At 42.5% G+C, this 24,854-nt stretch overlaps 1 protein-coding gene across 2 annotated transcripts in view; it reads right to left on the reverse strand.

The window, feature by feature from the left end:
* The window catches only part of tert (telomerase reverse transcriptase), a 77,084-nt gene that overhangs the window by 33,953 nt on the left and 18,277 nt on the right, over nt 1-24,854 (reverse strand). For both annotated transcript variants that reach the window (XM_033049365.1, XM_033049356.1), the window contains exons 3-8: nt 22,762-22,957; nt 7,023-7,212; nt 6,502-6,675; nt 3,557-3,718; nt 470-565; nt 54-139 (exon numbers count right to left, since the gene is read on the reverse strand). In XM_033049365.1, coding sequence (XP_032905256.1) covers nt 54-139; nt 470-565; nt 3,557-3,718; nt 6,502-6,675; nt 7,023-7,212; nt 22,762-22,957 — 904 coding nt within the window. The remainder of the gene's footprint in view (nt 1-53; nt 140-469; nt 566-3,556; nt 3,719-6,501; nt 6,676-7,022; nt 7,213-22,761; nt 22,958-24,854) is intronic.

Here is a 24,854-nt window from a genome sequence, read left to right on the forward strand (position 1 = left end):
TGAAATGGTGAAACTGACAAGTCAATCAAATTTTCCCAGAATATTTCACTTACTTGCCTCCTATGTTGATAATGTTGCTTTTGATCATTTGCTTGAAGTAAGTGAACACATCTTGAGAGTTCGGATCCAACGTTAAGCCCTGCATTAAAGAACAACTATGAGATAAGGGTTGAGGCAACTATTCGGGTATACGTACATGTCACATTCAACAGGTACATGTCACATTCAACAGGTGTGTGAAATAACACTAGATTTGTCAGAGTAGATTAAAAAAACAAAAAAATTAAGGTGGTCATTCAACATCGTTAGAATCAATGTGCACTCATGGAAACAATAGGACTGAATCTCAATGAGTGGTTTTGAACAAATAATGGCATGAAAGGTAAATGACCTTTCCCTTCCTGGGTAAAAACAAAGTGCAACACATGTACATTGAAAAGATGAACCTAACCATGACTTGCTTCTTTACCTGGTTGACCAGTATAGTATTTTGCAACGAGCATTGCTGCTGTAGATGAGATACAAATTCCTTCATGGTTGGCATTAGATCCATCAAAGTGGAAACCTGAATATATTAGGCAGAAGAGCAACAGTTTCATTACTATTCATTTAATGCAGAGAAAAATCAATGTGAGATAATTGTAATGGACCAATGTTCTGATAAAGGACACCAGGTTGGTCAGAAACCAATAGGTGAAAAGACGTGGAAATCAATGTCATGATGAGGTAACTTTAAAATCCGGTTTTAAAAGGCAGTTTCTCACATTTTTTTAACTCTTAGTTCACACAAGTGAAAAAAAGATGTAGGTGATGCAGCCATCACTACAGAATTATTGAACTGTTGGAAGGACATGAAATCAATGGAATGGTTCAGTGCATATTGATAAGATATTAACGAGTGTTCACCAATCAGAATTAAATATTTTGACAAACTTATCTGGTTCATTTGGTCAACCACAAGTATAAAATCTACATGTAAGCATATCTCAGTTTTCTGTTATTTAATAGATTGATTGGCCTCATCAGCAACAACGATGAGTCGGCCTATAGGGAGGAGGTCCAGCTATTAGCAGCATGGTGCGCTGACAACAACCTGGCCCTTAACTCCAAGAAGACCAAGGAGCACATTGTAGACTTCAGGAAGTCTAGGGGCAGCACGCACACCCCCATTCACATTAACGGGATGGAGGTGGAACGTGTTTCCAGCTTCAGATTCCTGGGGGTCAACATCTCTGATGACCTCTCTTGGACCCACAATACCTCAACTCTGGTCAAGAAGGCTCACCAGCGTCTCTTCTTCCTGAGGAGACTGAAGAAGGTCCATCTGTCTCTTCAGATTCTGGTGAACTTCTACCGCTGCACCATCGAGAGCATTCTTACCAACTGTATCACAGTATGGTATGGCAACTGCTCTGTCTCCGACCGGAAAGCACTGCAGAGGGTGGTGAAAATTGCCCAACGCATCACTGGTTCCTCACTCCCCTCCATTGAGTCTGTCCAAAGCAAGCGTTGTCAGCGAAGGACGCTCAGCATCGCCAAGGACTGCTCTCACCCCAACCACAGACTGTTTATCCTCCTACCATCTGGGACAGCTTCTTCCCTGCGGCTGTTACACTACTCAACACTGTACCTCGGTGATTGCCAATCACCCCCCCCCCCCCCCGGACGCTCCTCCCACCAGGGGAAAAAAATCCCACTGTTTGCACGTAAATAGATTTATTTATTGCTCGTATTTATGTCGCTCTTCTAGGGAGATGCTAACTGCATTTCGTTGTCTCTGTACTGTACACTGCACAATGACAATAAAGTTGAATCTGAATCTAATAAACCTGTACAATCACAAGCGACTTTATCAATGTAGCCAATCAGGTCAAAATGTGACTGTGATAAACTTTGCCGAAGAATTCTGGATCAGAAAACGTAAAGGTCAACATATTCATGAAAACGGATCACTTTCAACATAACACCAAATGTTATACATTCTTCTGATTAATTAAAAAAAGCAGAAAGAGAATTGCAAGTGGAAAATTGAAGGGAGAAAATGCTGACACAAGTAACTGTAAATGCTGGAATCCTGCATGAAACAAAGTGCTGGAGTAAATCAGCGGGTCAGGCAGCATCTGTGGAAGGAATGGATAGGCAACGATCCTGTTCTTCAGAGAGAATTTTTCAGTCAATGACCTTTGACCACAAAAAGTTGGAAGGAAGTTAATAAAACATCATTAATCTTTCCTGAAGATAGACACAAAATGCTGGAGTAACTCAGCAGGTCAGGAAGCACCTCTGGAGATAAGGAGTAGGTAATGCTTTGGTGAGAACCTTTCTACAGACAAAAAGTAGAGTTGGGATGGGGGGGGGGGGGGGAGAAACTGGAGGCGAGAAAAAGCCAGAACAATTCAGAGCCCGCAACAGGTGACGTCAGGAGGGGTGGAGCCCATAAAGGCCCATTGTTGGCTGGAGAAAGTGCTATAACACGGATGCGACCAGTGGAATAGGTAGGACAACTGGGATGGAGGGGGCAGGGGAGAGAAGAAATGCAGTAGTTACTTGAAATTAGAGAAACCAATGTTCACACCACTGGGTTGTAAGGCTGATATTTCCTGGTTGAGGTGAGTCTCTGAACTCTAATTCTTTCTCCGCTGGCAATGCATTACACGCAGAGTATTTCCAGCATTATTTTTTTAATATAAGGGACTAAGTATCCTTTTAGTGCATAAGGAGAAGGAGGCAGCAGAGTTCACTTCTGAAAACACGACAGAATCGACAACAGTGATACAAAATAAAACAAATGAAGAGAAGAATCCTTTGCACAGATAATGTGCAAAGCTTCATAACTCTGAACAGTAAGAGGCACAGATTTTATGGAAACAACCATTATATCATTCTGTTCAAATGAATGCAAGGATTCTCATGGCTTTGAATTAACCTCTCCTGCTACACTGGCCGATACTCCTCACTCAATTTTCAGTTATCACATTTGCAGTATGGGTACAAGTCAGCTGCTTTAAGTAGGTTCCTTTTAAAGCAATGACTTCCTGGAAAAGAGTAATATGAATGGGATTAAATTGTGACACTTGGAGAAAACAATGCATACAGGCTTTGTCGATCAAATGGCCTGACTTGAGTGATTCCTGACCGCCTGTCTCTTCACTTTACTCACAGGGACAGGGAAACCAGCAAAGATACGGCAGCTAGTCATTTGAAGCTGTACACATAGGACTTATAAAACTTCATTTTAATTCACAGCAAATGCAAATAAGATTGGATAAAATAACGCGCTGCCCTTAGGCTAAATCTTTCTAAGTGACCTGAACCTAGGTTCTAGAGACAGGTGATAAAATAATATTTACGAAGGGTCTCGGCCCGAAACATCACCCATTCCTTCGCTCCAGGGATGTTGCCTGTCCCACTGAGTTACTCCATCATTTTTTGTCAATCTTCAGTATTTAGAGGAGGCCAATTTAACTATATATCATGCATTTTCAAGCAGCTGTTTTAGGAAGTTAGATCACCTCCCCTAACTAAGACCCAAGCACAGAAAACAAAACTTCTTTACCTGTCTTTTAAATGCCTTTCTAACTTGTCCAACAGCATCCACCCAGATTTTTGCATAGCTTCGGATACAATAGTTCTCTGGTACTTCAAGATTCAGTATGCCTGAAATTACTTCTATTAACTTGGCATGAGGAATGGCATCAAAGGCACCAGTAACATCTGCCTGTGAGAAGAATAGATAAAAACTTCATTCTCCAGCACCCTTGCACCAAGTGAGAAAGTTGAAGGTTTAAAAACATGTCATCTAGGCTGTCAATTCAGTGCTAGTCAAACGTATCTCATTTAAGATGAACACCACCCAAGGCTATATCTATCTGTTCAAGTGAATACACATGGCTTTGATCAGAATGCTTCTGATGTCTTGGCCAATATTCCTCACTCGTCTTACAGCAAACTGGGCTAAATGATGAGTTATCACAATTTGTGTGCACTCAGCTGTCTCAGTTATTAATCCCTGAATGATTAGGAAATATAACTGAGCAGTGAAGCCAACATATTGGCCTGGTTTGAAAATGGGATGGGATATGTCGGGAACATCAAGGAAGCTCTATAAATAGCCTCCACTCTGTTTCAGTATAAGATATCTAACAAACAGACACAAGACACAATACGGTCTAATAACTCAGTAGGTCAGGCAACATCTCTGGAGAGAAAAGGATAGATGACATTTCAGGTCGGGACCTTTCTTCAGACTAATCCAGAGATGCTGCCTGACCTGCTGAGTTATCCCAGCACTTTGTGTCTTTTTTTTTGTCATCCAGCACCTGCATTTCCTTGTGTCTACATCTTAACAGACATGTATTATAAATCATTACAGTAAAGTGAAATATCACTGGGAACACGACTGCCTAGAGATGCCGAAGTCTTCAGCACAATATAATCTCGCAATCTTCAAATATACCATTTCAGTTTGGTCCAGTATAAAAATCTTACTTCAAAGTTGGAACATCGATGAAAGTACACATTATGTCAGAAATGGATTGCTAATTGGTAATTAACATGTCTTCAAATGGAATACGCATTCTGTATTCATTATTAAGAAATAATGAGCTGGAATTTGTTAGCCCGAAGTGAAACTCAGTTGGTAAGGATCTGCATGGTAGGCAGTTCTGGAACGTTAGATCGCATTGGATCCAGGGAGAGGTAGCTAACTGGATACAGAAAAAGACACAAAGTGCTGGGGTGAATCAGCAGATCAGACAGCATCTCTGGAGAACATGGACAGGTGATGTTCTGGGGCTGTACCTTTCACAACAGCTATCCATGTTCTCCAGAGATGCTGCCTGACCCACTGAGTCATTCGACAATTGTGCACTTATTTGTACACCAGCATCTGCAGTTCCTTGTCACTACATTTCAACTGGATACAATTTAGTTTAGTTTAGTGATACAGCGCGGAAACAGTCCGCCCCACCGAGTCCGCACTGACCAGCGATCCCTGCAGAATTGGCTTCATGGAAGGAAGCAGAGGGTGGTAGTGGGAAGGTGTTCATTGGACTGCTTGTCTGTGTCGAGTGGTGTCCCTGAGAGATTGGTGTTAGGCTCTTTGCTGTTTGTGGTGTATATCGGGGGAGATCTTATAGAGGTGCATAGGTTCACGAGGGGCATAGATAAGGTAGATGTACAGAGTTTCATTTACCCATAGTAGGGGAATCTAGAATCAGAGGACATAGGTTTAGGATGAGAGGGGAATAATTTAATAAGAACCTAGGGGGATCTTTTGCCAACAGAGGATGGAAAGTATATGAATGAACTGCCAGAGGAGGTAGTTGAGGCATGTACGATAACAATATTTAAAAGATATTTGGTCACGTGCATGGATAGGAAAGGTTCAGAGGGATATGGGCCAAACACAGGTTGGTGGGACGTATGTTGGTAGGCATGGGCAAGTTGGGCCGAAGGGCCTGTTTCCGTTCTGAATGACTCTCTGACTATTCCTCAGAACATTTGCTGATGCATTTCAAGAATATCATGAAAACGCAGAAGTCTCCCAATTTTTCAGCTGAGTTCCACAGCTGCTCATTCTGTATGGATGCAAGGGAGAAAAGCAAGAATAAGTCACAATTTTAATTATTAGTGTTTAGTTTAATGTTTTAATTACTGAGAAAATGTTTTTATTTATTCGTAACTGTTATTATCTTTGATAAGTATAAAAATGCCCATCCATGTGACTTGGTTGTTTGGTTCGAGGCACTTTGAAAATGAGCTGCAATGTTTAGCTCGAGGGCCATCTGGCCAAACAAGGCCAGCCTTCTGGAGAAGGTAAATTCTGGGCAATGTGGGACACAATTGATGAGACAGGCTAATCTGCTTCACCAACTACTTTAAGGATGCAGTGACCATTACCCACTTTGTCACCAAGTCACTTCTGGAATTGGTTGAGACTAAAGGGCCTGTCCCACGAGCATGCGACTGCATGCGGCAAGCTTGACCAAAGCGGAAGCGGGGGCCGCGCGGAGGATGAGTGATCCCCGTACAGGGCCTGTCCCACAAGCATGCGACTGCATGCGGCGAGCACGACCAAACCGGAAGCGGGGGCCGCGCGGAGGTCGAGTGATCCCTTAGAGTTGACGTGAAGTTCGAGCGAAGTCCGCGGGATGTTCGCACTAGGCATACGCCGTCAAGACGCTGCGTACGGTGTCGAGATGGTGCGTACGCCCGTCGAGGCGGTGCGTACGGCCTCAATGCGGCCGCGGGCCGGCGGGCTGTTGACGCTCGGAATTTTTGAACAGTGTCAGTTTTTCGGAGCCCCGCGCGATGTCGGGACCAGCTCCGCACAACTCCATACAGCTCCGGCGATCGAAGTGGGACCGGCCCCGCGAGGCCGTACGGCTCAAACGACCACGTTAGGTCGCGCTTGCCACATGCAGTCGCATGCTCATGGGACAGGCCCTTTATGAAATAAACATAATTTAATCTGATTTAATGGCAGGTCACTGAACTCACTTTGACAAAATAATAAGGGCATCCCATGCTCACTTTTCCACCTTTCAAATTCTGTAACACAAACTCCCTCCATGCTTTGTAAATGTCATCAAGTCCATACACAGAGGAGCTCTTTAGGGCTGGATTCCGTTGATGCTCATAATTCAGTACATCAAAAAGGATCTTCATCTGAGTCTGATAGAAAAAATATATATTATTTCAAAACTTTTTATAGCCATAAAACTGAACTGGCTTGCATTATTTATTCTTTTATTCATTTATTCTTTGTTAAATGTGGTGCAATAACTTCCCCAGAAATGAAATCCTCTGCAACAGCAGAAATGTTGCTATAGGCAGTGACAGTTTGACCCACTCAGCACCTCTTCAGTACTGCACTGAAATGTTAACTTGGACTATGAACAAAACATTCTGACTTCACGAGTAACAATAAACCAATTCTGATGCCAGGCTTGTCAGCCATGATGCATTCTCGACTCATTTTCAACACAGACAACATACAAAAGAGAAAAGGATTTGCTAACCCTGTTATAGTTTTGCCTTTTCCCAGAGGTTTTTAGTCCTGCTATATTTCGCATTTTCACAATTGGTCGCAAGCCATTTTTCTTCGGAATAAACCGTAAACTGGAAGGGGGTGCTGTGGTCTTCTGTTGAAGTTTCTGTTCCACATCCTTTTCCGAAATTGGTTGCAGCTGCACTTTCGCTAGATGATTTCTGTAGTTGCAGGGAAAACAAAGATATTCTTTCTTATACATTATCACTAGTACAAGATATGACATTTAAAACTACTGCATTGACGCTCACCAGGCTCACCAAAGGTAAAGTGAATTGGCCACCATTGCCTTCTGTGGCAGAGAATTCCACAGATTCACAACTCTCCGGGTGAAGAAGATTTTCCTCATCTCAGTCCTAAATGGCCTACCCCTTACTCTTAAACTGTGACCCCTGGTTCTGGGCTCTACCAACATCGGGAACATGTTTCCTGCATCTAGCCTGTCCAATCCCTTAAGAATTTTATATGATTCTATAAGATCCCCTCATCCTTCTAAATTCCAGTGAATATAAGCCCAATCAATCCATTCTTTCATCAGATGTCAGTCCCACCATCCCGGGAATTAACCTGGCGAACCTACGCTGCACTTCCTCAATAGCAGGAATGTCCTTTCTCAAATTAGGGGACCAAAACTGCACACAATTACTCCAGGTGCGGTCTCTATACAACTGTATACAGGGCCCTATACAAGTGTAGTAGGACTTCCTTGCTCCTATACTCAAATCCTCTCGCTATGAAGGCCAACATTCCATTAGCTTTCTTCACTGCCTGCTGTACCTACATGCTTATGTTGCACCTCCCCTTTTCCGAATCTGACACCATTCAGATAATAATCTGCCTTCTTGTTCCTGCCACATTTAACCTCACATTTATCCACATTATACTGCACCTGCCATGCATTGCCCTCTCATCCAACCTATCCAACTACCCTGCAGCCTCATAGCATCCTTCTCGCAGCTTACACTACCACCCAGCTTTGTGTCATCCGCAAACTTGGAGATGTTATATTTAATTCCTTTGTCTAAATCGTAAATATATATTATAAATAACTGGGGTCCCAGCACCGAGCCTTGTGGCACCCCACTAGTCACTGTCTGCCATTCTGAAAAGGACCAGTTAATCCCTACTCTTTGCTTCCTGTCTGCCAACCACTTCTCTGTTCATGTCAATACCCTACCCCCAATACCATGTGCTCTAATTTTGCACACTAATCTCTTGTGTGGGACATTGTCAAAGGCTTTTTGAAAGTCCAGATACTCCACATCCATTGGCTCTCTCTTATCCATTCTACTTGTTACATCCTCAAATAATTCCAGAAGATTAGTCAAGCATGATTTCCCCTTCATAAATCCATGCTGACTTTGACCGATCCTGTCACTGCTATCCAAATGCGGTGCTATAACAACTTGAATAATCAACTCAAGCATCTTTCCCACCAACATGTCAGGCTAACTGGTCTATAATGCCGTTTTCTCTCTCCCTCCTTTCTTAAAAAGTGGATTTACATTAGTTGCCCTCCAGTCCACAGGAACTGATCCAGTGTCTATAAACATTGGAAAATGATCACCAATGCATCCAAGATTTCTAGGGTCACCTCCTTGAGTACTCTGGAATGCAGACCATCAGGCCCTGGGGATTCATCTGCCTTCAGTCCCAACAGTTTACCTAACACCATTTCCTGACTAATGAGAATTTCCTTCAGTTCCTCCCACCCACTAGATCATCGGTCCCCTTGTATTTCTGGGAGATTGTTTGTGTCTTCCTTAGTGAAGGCAGAACCAAAGTACTTGTTTAACTGGACTGCCATTTTCTTGTTTTCCATTATAAATTGACCTGTTTCTGACTGTAAAGGGCCTGTCCCACTAAGGTGATTTTTTCAGCGACTGCTGGCAACTGTCATAGTCTAACAGGGCACCGAAAAGCCGGCGAATGGACTAATGGGCCTGTCCCACTCAGGCAATTTTTTTAGCGGACTACCGGCGAATACGACTGAAATTCACCGAAGTCAGCATCGGCGATAACCTACGACATCCTGTCGACAACCTACGACAGGTACACAAAAATGCTGGAGAAACTCAGCGGGTGCAGCAGCATCTATGGAGCGAAGGGGATAGGTAACGTTTCGGGCCGAAACCCTTCTTCAGACTGATAGGGGGTGGCGGGGAGTAGGAAGGAAAAAGGGAGGAGGAGGAGCCCGAGGGCTGGGGGATGGGAGGAGACAGCTCGAGGGCTAAGGAAGGGGAGGAGACATCAAGGGCTAACAAAATTGGGAGAATTCAATGTTCATGCCCACCGGATGCAGGCTCCCCAAGCGGAATATGAGGTGCTGTTCCTCCAATTTCCGGTGTTGCTCACTCTGGCAATGGAGGAGACCCAGGACAGAGAGGTTGGATTGGGAATGGGAGGGGGAGTTGAAGTGCTGAGCCACCGGGAGGTCAGGTAGGTTCTTGTGGACCGAGCGGAGGTGTTCGGCGAAACGATCGCCCAACCTCCGCTTAGTCTCACCGATGTAGATCAGCTGACATCTAGAGCAGCGGATGCAGTAGATGAGGTTGGAGGAGATACAGGTGAACCTCTGTCGCACCTGGAACGACTGCTTGGGTCCTTGAATGGAGTCGAGGGGGGAGGTAAAGGGACAGGTGTTGCATTTCTTGCGGTTGCAACGGAAAGTGCCCGGGGAAGGGGTGGTACGGGAGGGAAGGGAAGAATTGATAAGGGAGTTGCGGAGGGAGCGGTCTTTGCGGAAGACAGACATTGGGGGAGATGGGAAGATGTGGCGAGTGGTGGGGTCACGTTGGAGGTGGCGAAACTGACGTAGGATTATCTGTTGTATGTGACGGCTGGTGGGGTGAAAGGTGAGGACTAGGGGGACTCTGCCCTTTTTGCGAGTGCGGGGATGGGGAGAGAGAGCAGTGTTGCGGGGTATGGAAGAGACCCTGGTGCGAGCCCCATCTATGGTGGAGGAGGGGAATCCTCGTTCCCTGAAGAATGAGGACATTTCAGATGTCCTGGTGTGGAACGCCTCATCCTGGGAGCAGATGCGGCGTAGGCGGAGGAATTGGATGGAAGTTGGTCTATCACCTGCGATGGAGATAGTGAGGTCAAGGAATGGTAGGGAAGTGTCGGAAATAGTCCAGGTGTATGAAGGCCACGCCCCTTCTGGTGTGGGGGGGGGGGGGGGTGGAGAGGGACCATAAAACCCAGAAGTGTGGGCGTGGCTCATTCATTGCAAGATGGAGCAGGGAGATGTCACGACTTGCTGTCTTTAGTGGCCTTGCACCCTGCGTGAATTTGGTGGACTTGCATCCTGCTTGAAATGAAATTTCAAGGAATAGCCATGAACCCACCAGCCATGAGTGAGCTGCCAGCACAATAGGCTTGAGTAACTGGGCCGCCAGCCCAAGAAACCATTCGGCCCACAATGTCCATACTAGTCCTCTGGAAACCAGTCCCTTCAGTCCACAACACCCATACTAGCACTCCAGAAAGCCCCCCACTGGCCACCAATATTGGAATTGGTGGAGAGGTGGAATATTGCGCTGAGGGACCAGCCCTCCCGTGTGATGCTGGGACCCAACGGCTCCCACTTAGTAGCAATGTTACAAAATGTTGAGATTTTAAAAATCAAGTCTGTATCCCATCAGATAAAGCATAAAAAGAAGTTTAATTTGACACCTAATTCACTTTCATATCTTCAGTATTAAAAATGTTATGGCCATTTTCATACTCGGAAATTAGCATCTTGTTCCCTATTGCTTTTCCATTGACTGAACACAAAAGCTGTGATCGAGAACAGTCAAAAGCCCATAACTTTCTTAAAAATTAAGAGAACTGAAAGAAATTTTCAGTTATTGTAGATTGAAGCATTCTGAAACAAATATGAAACAATCTTACTCGGATGACTTGAAATTAAAGCATATAATTAGTTAGTTACCTAATTGTAGCTAATTACAAAATTCAATTACTAGATCTAAACATCTATCCATTTCTTAAGAATAGATTAACATTTTTAAATAGCCTAAGTGTCTAAATAACATTCACACAAGAATTCACAATATAACATAATTTTAAAATATCATGGTCAAGTGTTCATAGGCCAAATGGAAGGAATTGAATGTTTTATACCTGTTTTAAATGGCCAGATTTAAATCGCCATTTAAATCAGCTTGCGAGTGGGTTTTTCTGGAACGCTATCAATTGGAATGTTGCGGTTGCGGTGGATTTAAACCCGTATCGGCAGCAAATACACTGCCAGTTCATTTAGGGGGGGAAATCACCGTTTCGCTACTTAAAATGTGAATTAAATGCATCTTAAGAAACACTTTTATACATAAAAATAAACTACTTTCTTTTACCTGTCCCCTACATAAAATCCTTCCCCGTTGTCGGCGTTGACGACTTCAGAAGCTGATTTTAAAATCACCCCAGCGAATACCTTGTCGGGCAATTAAAAAAAAACAAAAAAAAACGGCCGTCGGAACGATTCCTCAGCCAAAACCTGCACTCCAACAAACTATAATCCAGGACCAGGAGTGAGAAAACCGCGTTTTAACCCCCCCCTCAAACGCGCCAAAATCGCGCACACGGCCAGTGGCAGAATTGCAGCGCCGCTGAAGATAAGTATTGTAACATCCCTACGCTTAGTCTAGTTGAATTCTATATTTCTCCCAGTCCTCCGGTTTGTTGCTTCCTCTGGCCAATTTATATGCCCCTTCTTTGGATTTAACACTATCCCTAATTTCCCTCGTTAGCCACGATTGAACCGCCGCCACGGTTTTATTTTTACGCCAGACAGGGATGAACAATTGTTGTGATTCATCCATGCGATCTTTAAATCTTTGCCATTCCACTGTCAATTCTTTAAGTATCATTTGCCAGTCTATCCTAGCCAATTCCCGTCTCATACCATCAAAGTTACCTTTCTTTCAGTTCAGGACCCTAGACTCTGAATTAACTGTGTCACCCTCCATCTTAATACAGAATTCTACCACATTATGGTCACTGTTGCCCAAGAGGCTTTGCACAACAAGATTGTGAACTAATCCTTCCTCATTACACAATACCCAGTCTAGGTTGGCCTGCCTTCTAGTTGGTTCCTCTACATATTGACTTAGAAAACCTTCATGTATACACTCCAGTAAATCCAACTCCTCAATGTTGTTACCAATTTGGTTAGCCCAATCTATACGTAGATTAAAGTCATCCATGATAACTGCTGTATCTTTGCGACACGCATCCCTAATTTCCTTTTTGATGTATCCCCAACCTCCCTACTGCTGTTTGGTGGTCTGTACACAACTCCAACAAGCATTTTCTGCCCTTGGCTTTTTCACAGTTCTACCCATACCGATTCTACAGCATCCAAGCGAATGTCTCTCCTTACCATTGCATTAATCTCCTCCCTCATCCTTCTAAATCCCAATGAATATAAGCCCAGTCGATCCATTATTTCATCGTATGACAGTCCCACAATCTCAGGAATTAACCTGGTGAACCTACGCTGCACTCCCTCAATAGCAAGAATGTCCCTCCTCAAATTAGGGGACCAAGTTTCTAATCAGATGGAAGTAATTGTTGAACAATCAATAATTTCTGTGTACCGTTGCATAGCTGAATGACTTTAGTCATTGGTTTTCATGAAGGGTTGTTAATATTTATAGATGGCCCATGGAAATGTCTCATTCTTTCAAGAAACAGTAATCAGCAATAGTTGTACAGAGCCACCATTATTATATTTTACCCAGCCACAGAATTTACCCACTGTACAAGAATGCAAAGCCTTGATTACGATACCTCAAGATGACAGAAGGATTAATCAGACCAGAATCTATCTCAACCAGTCAAACAGAGTGAGGCAAGCAGGTAGTTACTATATCAGAATATAAATAGTGAAACACTGAGGATCAACAGTAAAGGCTAAGGTCATCAGGAATAGGAGTAGAATCAAGCCATTTGGTCCATCGAGTCTACTCCGCCATTCAATCATGGCCGATCTATATCTCCCTCCTAACCCCATTCTCCTACCTCAAACCTTTGACACCTGTACTATTCAGGAATCTATCTGTCACTGCTCTAAAAGTATCCATCGACTTGGCCTCTACAGCCTTGTGTGGCAAAGAATTCCACAGATTCACCGCTCTCTGACTAAAGAAATTTCTCCTCATTTACTTCCTAAAGAGAACATCCTTTAATTCTGAGTCCAGTCCTAGACTCTCCCACTAGTGGAAACATCCTCTCCACATCCACTCTATCCAAGCCTTTCACTATTCTGTATGTTTCAATAAGGTCCCCCTCTCATTTTTCTAAATTCCAGTGAGTACAGGCCCTGTGCCGACAAACGCTCATCATAGTGAAAAAGCTACTTTTCTTAACAACTAAACCAGGTTCGCTTCTTAATAAACAGACACCACACAAACTGTTTGGTAGACCAGTTTACAACTTTACTTATTATCGGCCGATGGAAGGGAGGGAGAACTCCAGTCAAGTGACCAATACAGACACTTGACCGTCCTCCGTCCACTTCTCTGAACAACAGAATTACATTGCCTTAAATAGGGTTTTTTTGTCCCCTTAGCACATTTCACAGACATTAGTCATGGTCAGAGGTACAGGAAAAGGTTTCCACAGAATGCATCACATCAAAGGCCTTTTGTTTACATGTTACAAGATATACTAAAAACATTGGCCATTTGTTTTAGGTCATTTTATCTTCAAAGAGATCACCCTAGCTCTTTCGCTGCTTCCTCTGTCACTTGGTGCCTCATAAACATTGGTCATTTGGTTTATGGCATCTTATCTTTCTACTTCCCTGGTTCCTCTCTCCGTCATAAACATTGGCCATTTGGTTTATGGCATCTTACTTCAAAGATGTGACTAGCTGTTTCTCTCTTCCTTTGTCGCCTCCTCCCCCATAAACATTGGCCATTTGGTTTATGGCATCTTACTTCAAAGATATCTCTCTAGCTTCTCCTCTCTGCTTGTCACTTGGGAGACAATGTTATAGGATTTATTATCCCACACACTGCTACCTGAGGCAAGCCTAATTTGACAATAAAGATAAGCTGTAAGCTAGCCCAGAAGCCTATTTTAATATTTTCTTATTTTTGTAACTTTATTCGGCTTCATCATTCCATCCTTTTATCAAAATTTTGATAACAACTACAGTCCTTGCTGAGTACATACGAAAGACCATAAGCATCTCATCAGACAAATTAATAGTACACTAGTAACACAATCATTTCATAGTGGACAATCGTTCCACAAGTCCCTCCAAACATTTTAAATGGCCACCAACCTCCCCCGGACGTGACACTAAGATACTACCATAGGACAGGAAAAGGATCATAAAAATTGCTCAGCCTTTATTCGGCTTCGCTTGGAATTCCCCGTGTGCTGGTGTAACTGGTTCATGCTTCTCTTGTGTGGCACTGCATTTGCAACATAACAATGCCCTGTCACAAATATACTGTTTCCTTAAAATACACCAGTGCCTTGGTTGTGGCAAAAACAGGTAGATTTAACTGGCCTTTGCAGACCTCTTACTGTCTGTAGTCAGGGTATATTTGCTGCGCTTGTCATGTTTGACTTCAATCTTGTTTAAAAGGAGGTGTGTACCATCCTTTAAATGTGGGTTAGTCTGCAAGCTTGCCATTCTGAAGAAAGTTCAGTCCATGTGGGCTGGGCCACCCCAGAATAAAGGGAGCATCAATAGCCCATCGTCCTCGTTTCCACAAACTGTTCACAGTCAATCAAATGTATCCAGCGACGATGATCTTCAATCTTTACAGCAGTTCATGTTGTTAGCAACACTTGGTTGTTCTTTTCAATACAATCTCAATTTCTTCTTGTCCCAGCACCATCATCGTATAGCTTTTATGGCCTTGGTCACTGGTTTCCAGCAAAAACTCCTCCAACCTGGGAATGTAGATCTGGCAAGACATGGGTTAAATGCCGTCCATACATAATTAGTTAATTGCCCAGGGCCTGTAAGTGGCTTCCCCCCACTCTCCAGGGGGTGGACACAGCAGCTTTTCCTGTATCAATAAAAAGTTGTAAATCTTGTTCCCAGCTGAGTTTCTCCAGCACTTTTGTCTACCTTTGATCCGCCAGCATCTCCAGTTCCTTCCTAACACTTCCCTGTGAACTTATTCTTTAATTCGATTATATCCGAAGAGGCTCTCTCCACCTGAATATTCAATTCTCCAAATATGTTCTCTTCCCCAATCTACTTTATCTTCTCACCTTTCATCCCTCATTGTGAGTTCCCTCAAACCCCCTTTTGTAAGTCATAATACAATTTTTCATCTACCATCATTTCCCTCAAACAGCCCATGCCTCAAAATCTTTTTGTTTGCTTGAAAACAGTAATCTTGCTTCATTTGCATTTTAAAAGACAACCTCTGTTATCATATCAAAACAATCTTTCCCAAAAGAACTCACTCAGAATCAGTAATCAATAATACATTTTCGTTTTCTCTGTAATTTTGACATTTCCAATCTCATTTAACACTTTAATCGGGATGAGTATTTTTTTTTAAAAACTTGGTTCAAAAGATTTATAATCAACCAACACATTTTATCATTCGAGTATAGCTCCGTCCCCCATTCATGCCTGTTTCTTAACGGAGCACACCATAAACTGTCCATTTGCATTTTAAAGGACAAACTTCTTAAAGTGACACCCAACTTTGCTCATTGCTTTGAATTTCACACATTCCACATACAAAAAACCTTGTTTTACAAGCAGTACATATACAAAAACATTGTTTTACCAGCAGTATATATACAAAAACATTGTTTTACCAGCAGTATATATTTCATCTTCAAAGACATCTCTTTGTAATTTACTTTCCCTTTTTCTGACAAGACTTCTGTTTACCAAAATCCTGGTTACCTAACCATAATTGGACATTGATCCAGATCATGATTAGTCAGACTCCCCGTGACTTTTCAGTCTCCCTAGCTCTTTCCTCATTTCTCCATCAAATTTCCCTTCATCCCCAATTTTCTTATAACATAGTTGCCTGTCAGAAAAAGGATTTACCTCCGGGGTAATTTTGTTTTTCAATCCCCATTGACTCTTTCCACCATCCCAGATGCCTGTGGGTGGTGTACACAGTGAAATTGCTGTCGGATATTAAAATGTGCACATTTTTCCTTATTAATAGTGGCAATAAAATGAGGACCATTGTCTGAACTTATGGCAGTAGGTAGGCCAAACCTGGGAATAACTTCTCTTAACAACAATGTGACCATAGTTTCAGCAGTATTATTAGTGGTTGGTAGAGCTTCACTCCACCTGCTAAATAAATCTAAAATCACTAAGCAATATTTATAACACTGGCATTTCAATAAAATCAATCTGTATGCATTCAAATGATCATGATGGCATTGGCGTCACCCCTGAGGGTATCTTAAATGGTTTGCCTGGATTACTTTGTTGGCAATTTTTTACATTAGAGGCCTACATAAGAGTGCCTCTTATCAAATTTTCGGGTGCCACCACGTTTCCTTTGTTATCCTATCATTCCCTCCTTACCAGCATGGGTAAGGCGGGTAAAAATGTATTGAATACACCAACTTGTCCAAGCGGGGTGTGCTGAATCAATGGCACAGCCCTCTTGTTTCCATAGTTATTTTTATATATAAGAGGCGTCCCTCTGTAATGTATATACCTCCCTCATGTTTGGCAGGAACGTTCTATTTGCTAGCATCTGTTTACGTGCTGTCACTACGCATTTGGATGTACAGGCTGCCCTGTTTGGATACACTATCGGCAACTCATTGCCTTTTGCTATAGGGTCCCCAGCATCAGTGTGTGCAGTACATTTAACAATGACCAGCTGTTCTGGTAGCATCAATGCCTCAAGCAAATTACGCACAGAAAGGCATTCCTGTGCTCCCAATCCTGGGGAGCTTTGTAAGGTCAGAACTTCAAGGTATAGGGATGTTACTGACGGAACTGTCCCAGGTAAAGATGCCATTGCTACTGGTAGGGCATAGGGAGGTGGACATCTCCCAAGATTATCTAACTCCTCATCTTCATTACCAAATAGGGTCGTCGTGCCAGACATGAAGTCTCCTCCAGAGGATTTACCAGTACTGGGTTTATTTTTTTTCTAACCATCACCTGTTTCTCACCTCCTGTCTGTCTTTTAATTATTTCCTCTTGTTCCTCTGCCCACTGGCATTCTAGTTGCAATACGTTCCATCCTTTCCGAGTGCTATCCTTGTTTCTTAACTCTATCCCCTTCTTACATACAGCATCCATCCAACTTCAAACTCTATACTCTCCTCATGCTTCTTCACTGCGTCTGCGTCCCATGTTTTAATTCCTTTCTTCCATTTCTTTCCCGCCTTCCTTTCCCATATAAATGTCTCTACATTCCATGTTCCCCCTACTGGCCAGGCTTCATCCCCTAACCGTTTGGTCAACTTGTAACTTAACATTCTAAATTTCTTATTATACCTAGGATTCAAATAACACATATGTTGGACTGTTATCCAGAGCATTCCCCATAGATAGATAGAAAGAAAGAGAAAGAGAAAGAGAAAACAGACTTCTTAATTCCGAATCGTTCCAAATATATCAACCAGGCCGACTCGCTACTCGAGACCCCAGTTTCTCAATTTGGCTGACTTTTTAACTCTTTAATATACGACCCAAGTGTCTCAACGAGGCCGACTCGCTAACCGAGACCCCTGTTTCTCAACCTGGCAGACTTCTTATCCCTTAAAATAAGCCCCAGGTGTCTCAACGAAGCAGACCCGCTATCCGGGACCCCCGTTTCTCAACCTGGCAGACTTCTTAACTCTTTAATATACAACGCCACTTATTTCTCAATCCGACAACTCTTCGGATGTCTCAATAAGCCAGACGCAAACCTCAACCCCCGTATCTCAACCCGACAAATCACGGATGTCTCAACGAGGCCGATGAGCCCTTAGTAGAGAGAGAGAGAGAGGAAAAAAAAAGAAAACAAAGAGAGATAGACAGAGAGAGGGAGATGAAGAGAAACCGCTCAAGTCCTTCTTAAAAAGATACACAATTCCTTCTTAAAAATACATACACAATTCTGTCTTAAAAATACACACAATCCCTTCTTAAAAAAAAAACCATATAAAGCCCAACTAGTCTTACCTTTGTCTGTTTCTAAGAACCTCGGCAGGGAACCAATTCAATGTCTGATGAAGGATCACAGATGTTCCCGGGAGTTTCTAGGGAGTCGGTCTTACAAGGTGGCCGATAGAGCTCAGTTATCTCCCTTCCAATCCCGGCAACCTCTGCAACCTCTTGCACAGTCAGCTGTTGATGTGGTCCCAGCGAGGCCTGCATAACTACGCCAATGTAAAAGCTACTTTTCTTAACAACTAAACCAGGTTCGCTTCTTAATAAACAGACACCACAAACTGTTTGGTAGACCAGTTCACAACTTTACTTATTATCGGCCGATGGAAGGGAGGGAGAACGCCAGTCAAGTGACCAATACAGACACTTGACCGTCCTCCGTCCACTTCTCTGAACAACAGAATTACATTGCCTTAAATAGGGTTTTTTTGTCCCCTTAGCACATTTCACAGACATTAGTCATGGTCAGAGGTACAGGAAAATGTTTCCACAGAATGCATCACATCAAAGGCCTTTTGTTTACATGTTACAAGATATACTAAAAACATTGGCCATTTGTTTTAGGTCATTTTATCTTCAAAGAGATCACCCTAGCTCTTTCGCTGCTTCCTCTCTGTCACTTGGTCCCTCATAAACATTGGTCATTTGGTTTATGGCATCTTATCTTTCTACTTCCCTGGTTCCTCTCTCCGTCATAAACATTGGCCATTTGGTTTATGGCATCTTACTTCAAAGATGTGACTAGCTGTTTCTCTCTTCCTTTGTCGCCTCCTCCCCCATAAACATTGGCCATTTGGTTTATGGCATCTTACTTCAAAGATATCTCTCTAGCTTCTCCTCTCTGCTTGTCACTTGGGAGACAATGTTATAGGATTTATTATCCCACACACTGCAACCTGAGGCAAGCCTAATTTGACAATAAAGATAAGCTGTAAGCTAGCCCAGAAACCTATTTTAATATTTTCTTATTTTTGTAACTTTATTCGGCTTCATCAATAGGCTAAGAAAATACAGTCACGCCAGCTGTTTTTGTCCAATCACAGACTAAGCACCCACATACCCTACCTCTACAATAATAATTAAACTGAACATCTCTTGGCCAGATATGATGTGCTGCTTTGGAAATCAAACTAGAACATAATGTCCCTACAGCCTGTTGAAGTGAATCAAAAACATCCAAATTGTGTTATCAAAGCTCAGATTTCTTTCTTTTTTTAAATTGTTCTCTTCATATGAAGCCTCAAAATCCAACTATAAAGGACTATTAACCTCCCTGTACAAAGAACACAAGTTATCTTGCATAGAACGTTGAACAGTATAGCACAGGAACATGCCCTCCAGCCCACAATGTCTGTGTCAACCATGATGCCCAATTTAAACTAATCCCATCTGCCTGCACATAGACTATGGTCCTTCATTTCCTTCATGTTCATGTGCCTGTTTTTTTAGATGCCTCTTAAATGTTGCTATCATATCTGTTTCCACCTTACCTAATAACACGTTCCAAGCACCAACCACCCTGTGTGTAAAATAAAAATGCCTCGTAAATCTTTTCCCCTCTCATCTTAAAGCTATGCCTTCTCGTATTTGAAATTTCCATCCTGGAAGAATGAACAGGAGTTAAAAAGAAAGAATAGAATCGTCCCTCAAACCTCAAGGCATATCTGAGGTGACGGCTGTTTTGGAAATTAACTCAGCATTCATTCATAATTAGCAGAAACTGCAAATGAAACCCAAAACCCTTCCTCGTGTTTATTATGGGGTAGGGTGGGGAGGGCAATACAGTGTGGATTGGTTGCTACTGGTGCAGGAGATGTACAACCCGAGAATATTCTAACCTGTGGCGAGCAGACCTACCACAGATATTACCTTAATTTTTGATTTACAACATTTTTTGGGACAAGAAAAGTTAATTAACCAAATCATAAGCAAAGTGGACAATAAAAGATAAATCAAGTATCATGCAATGGTGAATTATCAGGTTTAAAACAGGATATTTTATGTGCAATTTCTGCAGGAACTTTTATTTACTTTAGACATTAATAGAAGCTTTGCAGCTCAATGAAGACACCTTGTGGTAGAAGTTGGAACTACATTACCACAGAAGTGCGGCGATTCAGGTAATGGAAGCGATGCTTGTGCGAAACCTGATACCAATGTACCGATCTCCCTACCCAATCTAATCTTTCTTGTGTCTCATGTATTCTTCCGGCCTCTGCTTCAACTATGCAAATTCATGCACCAATATATTTGCATGTTTTTATTTCTCCAAATGATTTCCTCACTTTAAAATAAATGGCCATGTATCTTTAAACTCCAGATTTACCAAGCAAAAAGCCTTCATAATCTTGTAAGCCTGCATTGATTTACTCTTCACATGCAAGTGTTCCAGTGAAACCAGTTTATAAAAGTCCTCAGGACGACTTTCCCGACCAGTATCAGCAAAATTACTACTTTGTATGGTTTTCATAAGTTTACTATTCTTGCTAATGCAAAACCCAAATCTCCCACGAATATTCCAAATACGACTAAGTTAATTTATTTTAACAACATGCTTTCTTTTATAAAACAAAGAATAGCGTTGGCTTCAAAAAAAACCTGGACCTGCACATTTGGGGAAATTATGTGCTCAGCTCTCCAAAGTCCCACTTCTGCATCTTCCATTCAGTCCCAGACTGATCCACCTTCAGCTGCTTCATCAATAACCATCCGTCCATCAGTTTATCCGTCTATCTGCTGCCTTTGATACAGTGGATCATGATATTTTAGTATCTCGGTTACAGCACCTAGTGGACATTTGTGGTAGTGCCCTGGAATGGTTCAGATCTTATCTGGCAGACAGAACTATGTGTGTAAGCCTTGCTGGTTCTGAATCCTCCTCCGCTCCTCTGTCATATGGGGTTCCACAGGGTTCAATTTTAGGGCCCCTGCTTTTCTCACTGTACTTACTTCCTCTGGGTTCCATTCTTAGAAAGCATGGCATCTCTTTTCATTGTTATGCTGATGATAGTCAGATATATGTGTCGCTGAAGAAGAAAGATGCTTTCTCTGTCAAACCACTTCTGTTATGTCTTGATGACATTAAATCCTGGATGGCCCTAAACTTTTTAAATTTTAATGAAAAGAAAACAGAAGTGATAGTGTTTGGTCCCAATGGCTCCCGTGAACCTCCCCCTGTTGACATGGGTCCCTTGGCACTGTATGTGAAGCCAATAGTTTTAAACTTGGGTTTTAAGATGGACAGTGATTTTAAATTAGATCGTCAAATAGGCGCGGTAGTTAAGTCCAGCTTCTTTCATTTAAGGCAGCTGGCAAAGGTGAAGCCCATTCTTGAACGACAGCATTTTGAAACAGTAATCCATGCCTTCATTACGTCTCGGCTGGATTACTGTAATGCACTTTATTTTGGAGTTAGCCAATCTTCCCTTGCACGTCTCCAGTTGGTTCAGAATGCTGCTGCTCGCCTTTTAACTGGAACACGTAAGAGGGAGCACATAACGCCTATTCTGGCCTCCCTCCACTGGCTGCCTGTGTACTTTACAGTTCATTTTAAGATTCTTTTATTTGTTTTTAAATCTTTAAATGGCCTCGCCCCGCCTTACCTCTCTGAGCTGCTTCATCCCTACGCTCCTGCCCGGTGCCTCAGGTCACCGAGGTCTAAGCGAAAGCTCAGAGGGGATAGAGCCTTCTCTGTTGCTGCTCCGACATTATGGAACACTCTACCTTTGCACATTAGACAGGCCCCTTCACTGTCCATTTTCAAAACTAGTCTTAAAACCCTTTTCTATTCCTTGGCTTTCGCCACTGCATGAGACTTTGCTCTTGTTTTAGTGTTTCTATTATTGTTTTTTATTGTTTTTACTGTCTTTTAATGTTTTTATTGTTTTGTTTTATGTTTATGATTAGTCATGTACAGCACTTTGTTGCAACAGTGGGTTTTTTTAAAGTGCTCTATAAATAAAGTTCAGTTCAGTTCAGTTTGTTAATGCTTGCACAATTTCAATTCTGCTGGAAATCCCCAGCAATAGAAGCAGACCATGTAATAAGACCATGTAATCAGGCATGGAATAATTTGCGCCATGTCACAATTGAACCACACAAGGGCCAGGCAGAGGTGATCTCCAATAGTGTAAGTAGATAACCAGTGTATGGGTGACTGCTGGTTGGCATGGACTCGGTGGGTCGAAGGGCCTGTTTCCATGGCACAAGGTGCAAGTCAGGAGCATAAAGAATGTTTAAATGAGAAGGTATCACTGCATCCTTGAGAACAAGATTGACAGGTATTTGAAGGAGATTATTTTAGAGTTTCTTTTAGAGATATAGCATGGAAACAGACCCTTCAGCCCAATGACCACCCATACACTAGCTACATGTTGTCTCACATCCTTCACACTAGGGGCAATTTACAGAACCAATTAACTTTCAAACCTGCTCATCTTAGGAATGTGGGAGGAAACCAGAGCACCCGGAGAGGTATACACACACGTATGGTTCCATCTGGTACTATAGGGGAGAGCGTTCTTCCAATTTCATTGGGGTTCACTTTTGTGGAACATTACCAAGCATGAAAACTTTTCCTTACCGGACAGCAATCCTCTGCACTTCTGTCCAAACACATTTCCTGTAGTAGAAAAGCGTGTTTTTCATGAATGTTGTCTCCGTTATGTAAAAAAAAGACTTGAGCAGATGCACCACATAAACCTCCATTAACCAAAATAGGAACCGGGACAGAATATCTTCACGTAACTGGTGTTCCGATGCTGGGACAAAGTGCTGGGCTGGAAAATAAAAACATTTCTTTATATCTAGTTCCCAGATATTTATAAATTAGGAAAAGAGATTAGAAAAAACTTTTAGCGGAGTTTGACTAGGGAAAGACTATTTCATTTGCTTGGGTATCAGTGCAATTGGTGAGTTAAATCAACCATCACCAATAGAATATGAAGAAAGGATTGAAAAAAACAGTGACAATTTCAATAACCCCCCTGATGCTTGGTTTTCCTTTCCGTGTATAGTAATGAACGAGATTTATGTGTCTTTTTAAAGTTAAAGCTTTCAATTTGGAGCTTTTTGAGAGATATTTTGTTCAAACAGAAATACTAACCTCAAATTAACTGATGACTTGACACACACTATTGAAAATAACTAGATTATACATATATAAATATATCACCATTCCCCTTGACTCTGGTGAACATAGAAACATGGAAAAATAGGTGCAGGAGTAGGCCATGCGGCCATTCGGCCATTTGAGCCAGCACAACCATTCAATATAAGGCTAATCATCTAAAATCAGTACCCCATTCCTGCCTTTTCACCATATCCCTTGATTCCTTTAGCCCTAAGAGCTAAATCTAACTCTCTCGTGAAAACATCCAGTGAATTCGCCTTCACTGCCTTCTGTGGCAGAGAATTCCGCAGATTCACAACTCTCTGGGTAAAGATGTTTTTTCCTCATCTCAGTCCGTGACCCCTGGTTTTTTACTCCCCCAACATCGGGAACATTTTTCCTGCAACTAGCCTGTCCAATCCCTTAAGAATGTTATATGTTTCTATAAGAACCCCTCTCATCCTTCAAAACTCCAGTGAATCCAAGCCCAGTCGACCAATTCTTTCATCATATGTCAGTCCCGCCATCCCGTGAATTAACCTGGTGAACCTACGCTACACTCCCTCAATGTCCTTCCTCAAATTACGAGACCACAATTGCACATAATACTCCAGGGACGGTCTCACCAGGGCAATGTACAACTGCAGTAGGACCTAAACTAAAATCCTCTCGCAATGAAGGCCAACATGCCATTAGCTTTTTTCACTGCCTGCTGCACCTGCATGCTTACTTTCAGTGACTGATGTACAAGGACACCAGGTCTCGTTGCACCTCCCCTTTTCCTAATCTGACAACATTCAGATAATAATCTGCCTTCCTGTTCTTGCGACCAAAGTGGATAACCTCACATTTATCCACATTATACTGCATCTACCATACATCTGCCCACTCACCCAACCTATCCAAGTCAAGATACAGCCTCATCGCAGCTCACACTGCCACCCAGCTTTGTGTCATCCGCAAACTTGGAGATGTCACATTTAATTCCCTCGTCTACATTGTTATATATATTGTAAATAACTGGGGTCCCAGCACCGAGCCTTGCGACACCCCACTAGTCACCATCTGCCATTCTGAAAAGGACCGTTAATTCCTACTCTTTGCTTCCTGTCTGCCAACCAGTTCTCTATCCGTGTCAATACCCTACCACTAATACCATGTGCTCTAATTTTGCACACTAATCTCTTGTGTGGGACCTTGTCAAAGGCTTTTTAAAAGTCCAGATATACCACATCCACTGGCTCTTCCATATCCTCAAAAAATTCCAGAAGATTAGTCAAGCATGATTTCCCCTTCACAAATCCATGCTGACTTTGACCGATCCTGTCACTGCTTTCCAAATGCGCTGCTCTAACATATCTTTAACAATCGACAAGCATCTTCCCCACTACCAATGTAAAGTTAACTGCTCTATAATTCCACATTTTCTCTCTCCCTCCTTTCTTAAAAAGGGGAGTTACATTGGCTGCCCTCCAGTCCACAGCAAGTGATCCAGGGTCGAGAGAACATTGGAAAATGATCACCAATGCAGCCATGATGTCTAGGGCCACCTCCTTGAGTACTCT

This window comes from Amblyraja radiata, chromosome 2 (assembly GCF_010909765.2).
Source record: "Amblyraja radiata isolate CabotCenter1 chromosome 2, sAmbRad1.1.pri, whole genome shotgun sequence".
Taxonomy (NCBI): domain Eukaryota; kingdom Metazoa; phylum Chordata; class Chondrichthyes; order Rajiformes; family Rajidae; genus Amblyraja; species Amblyraja radiata.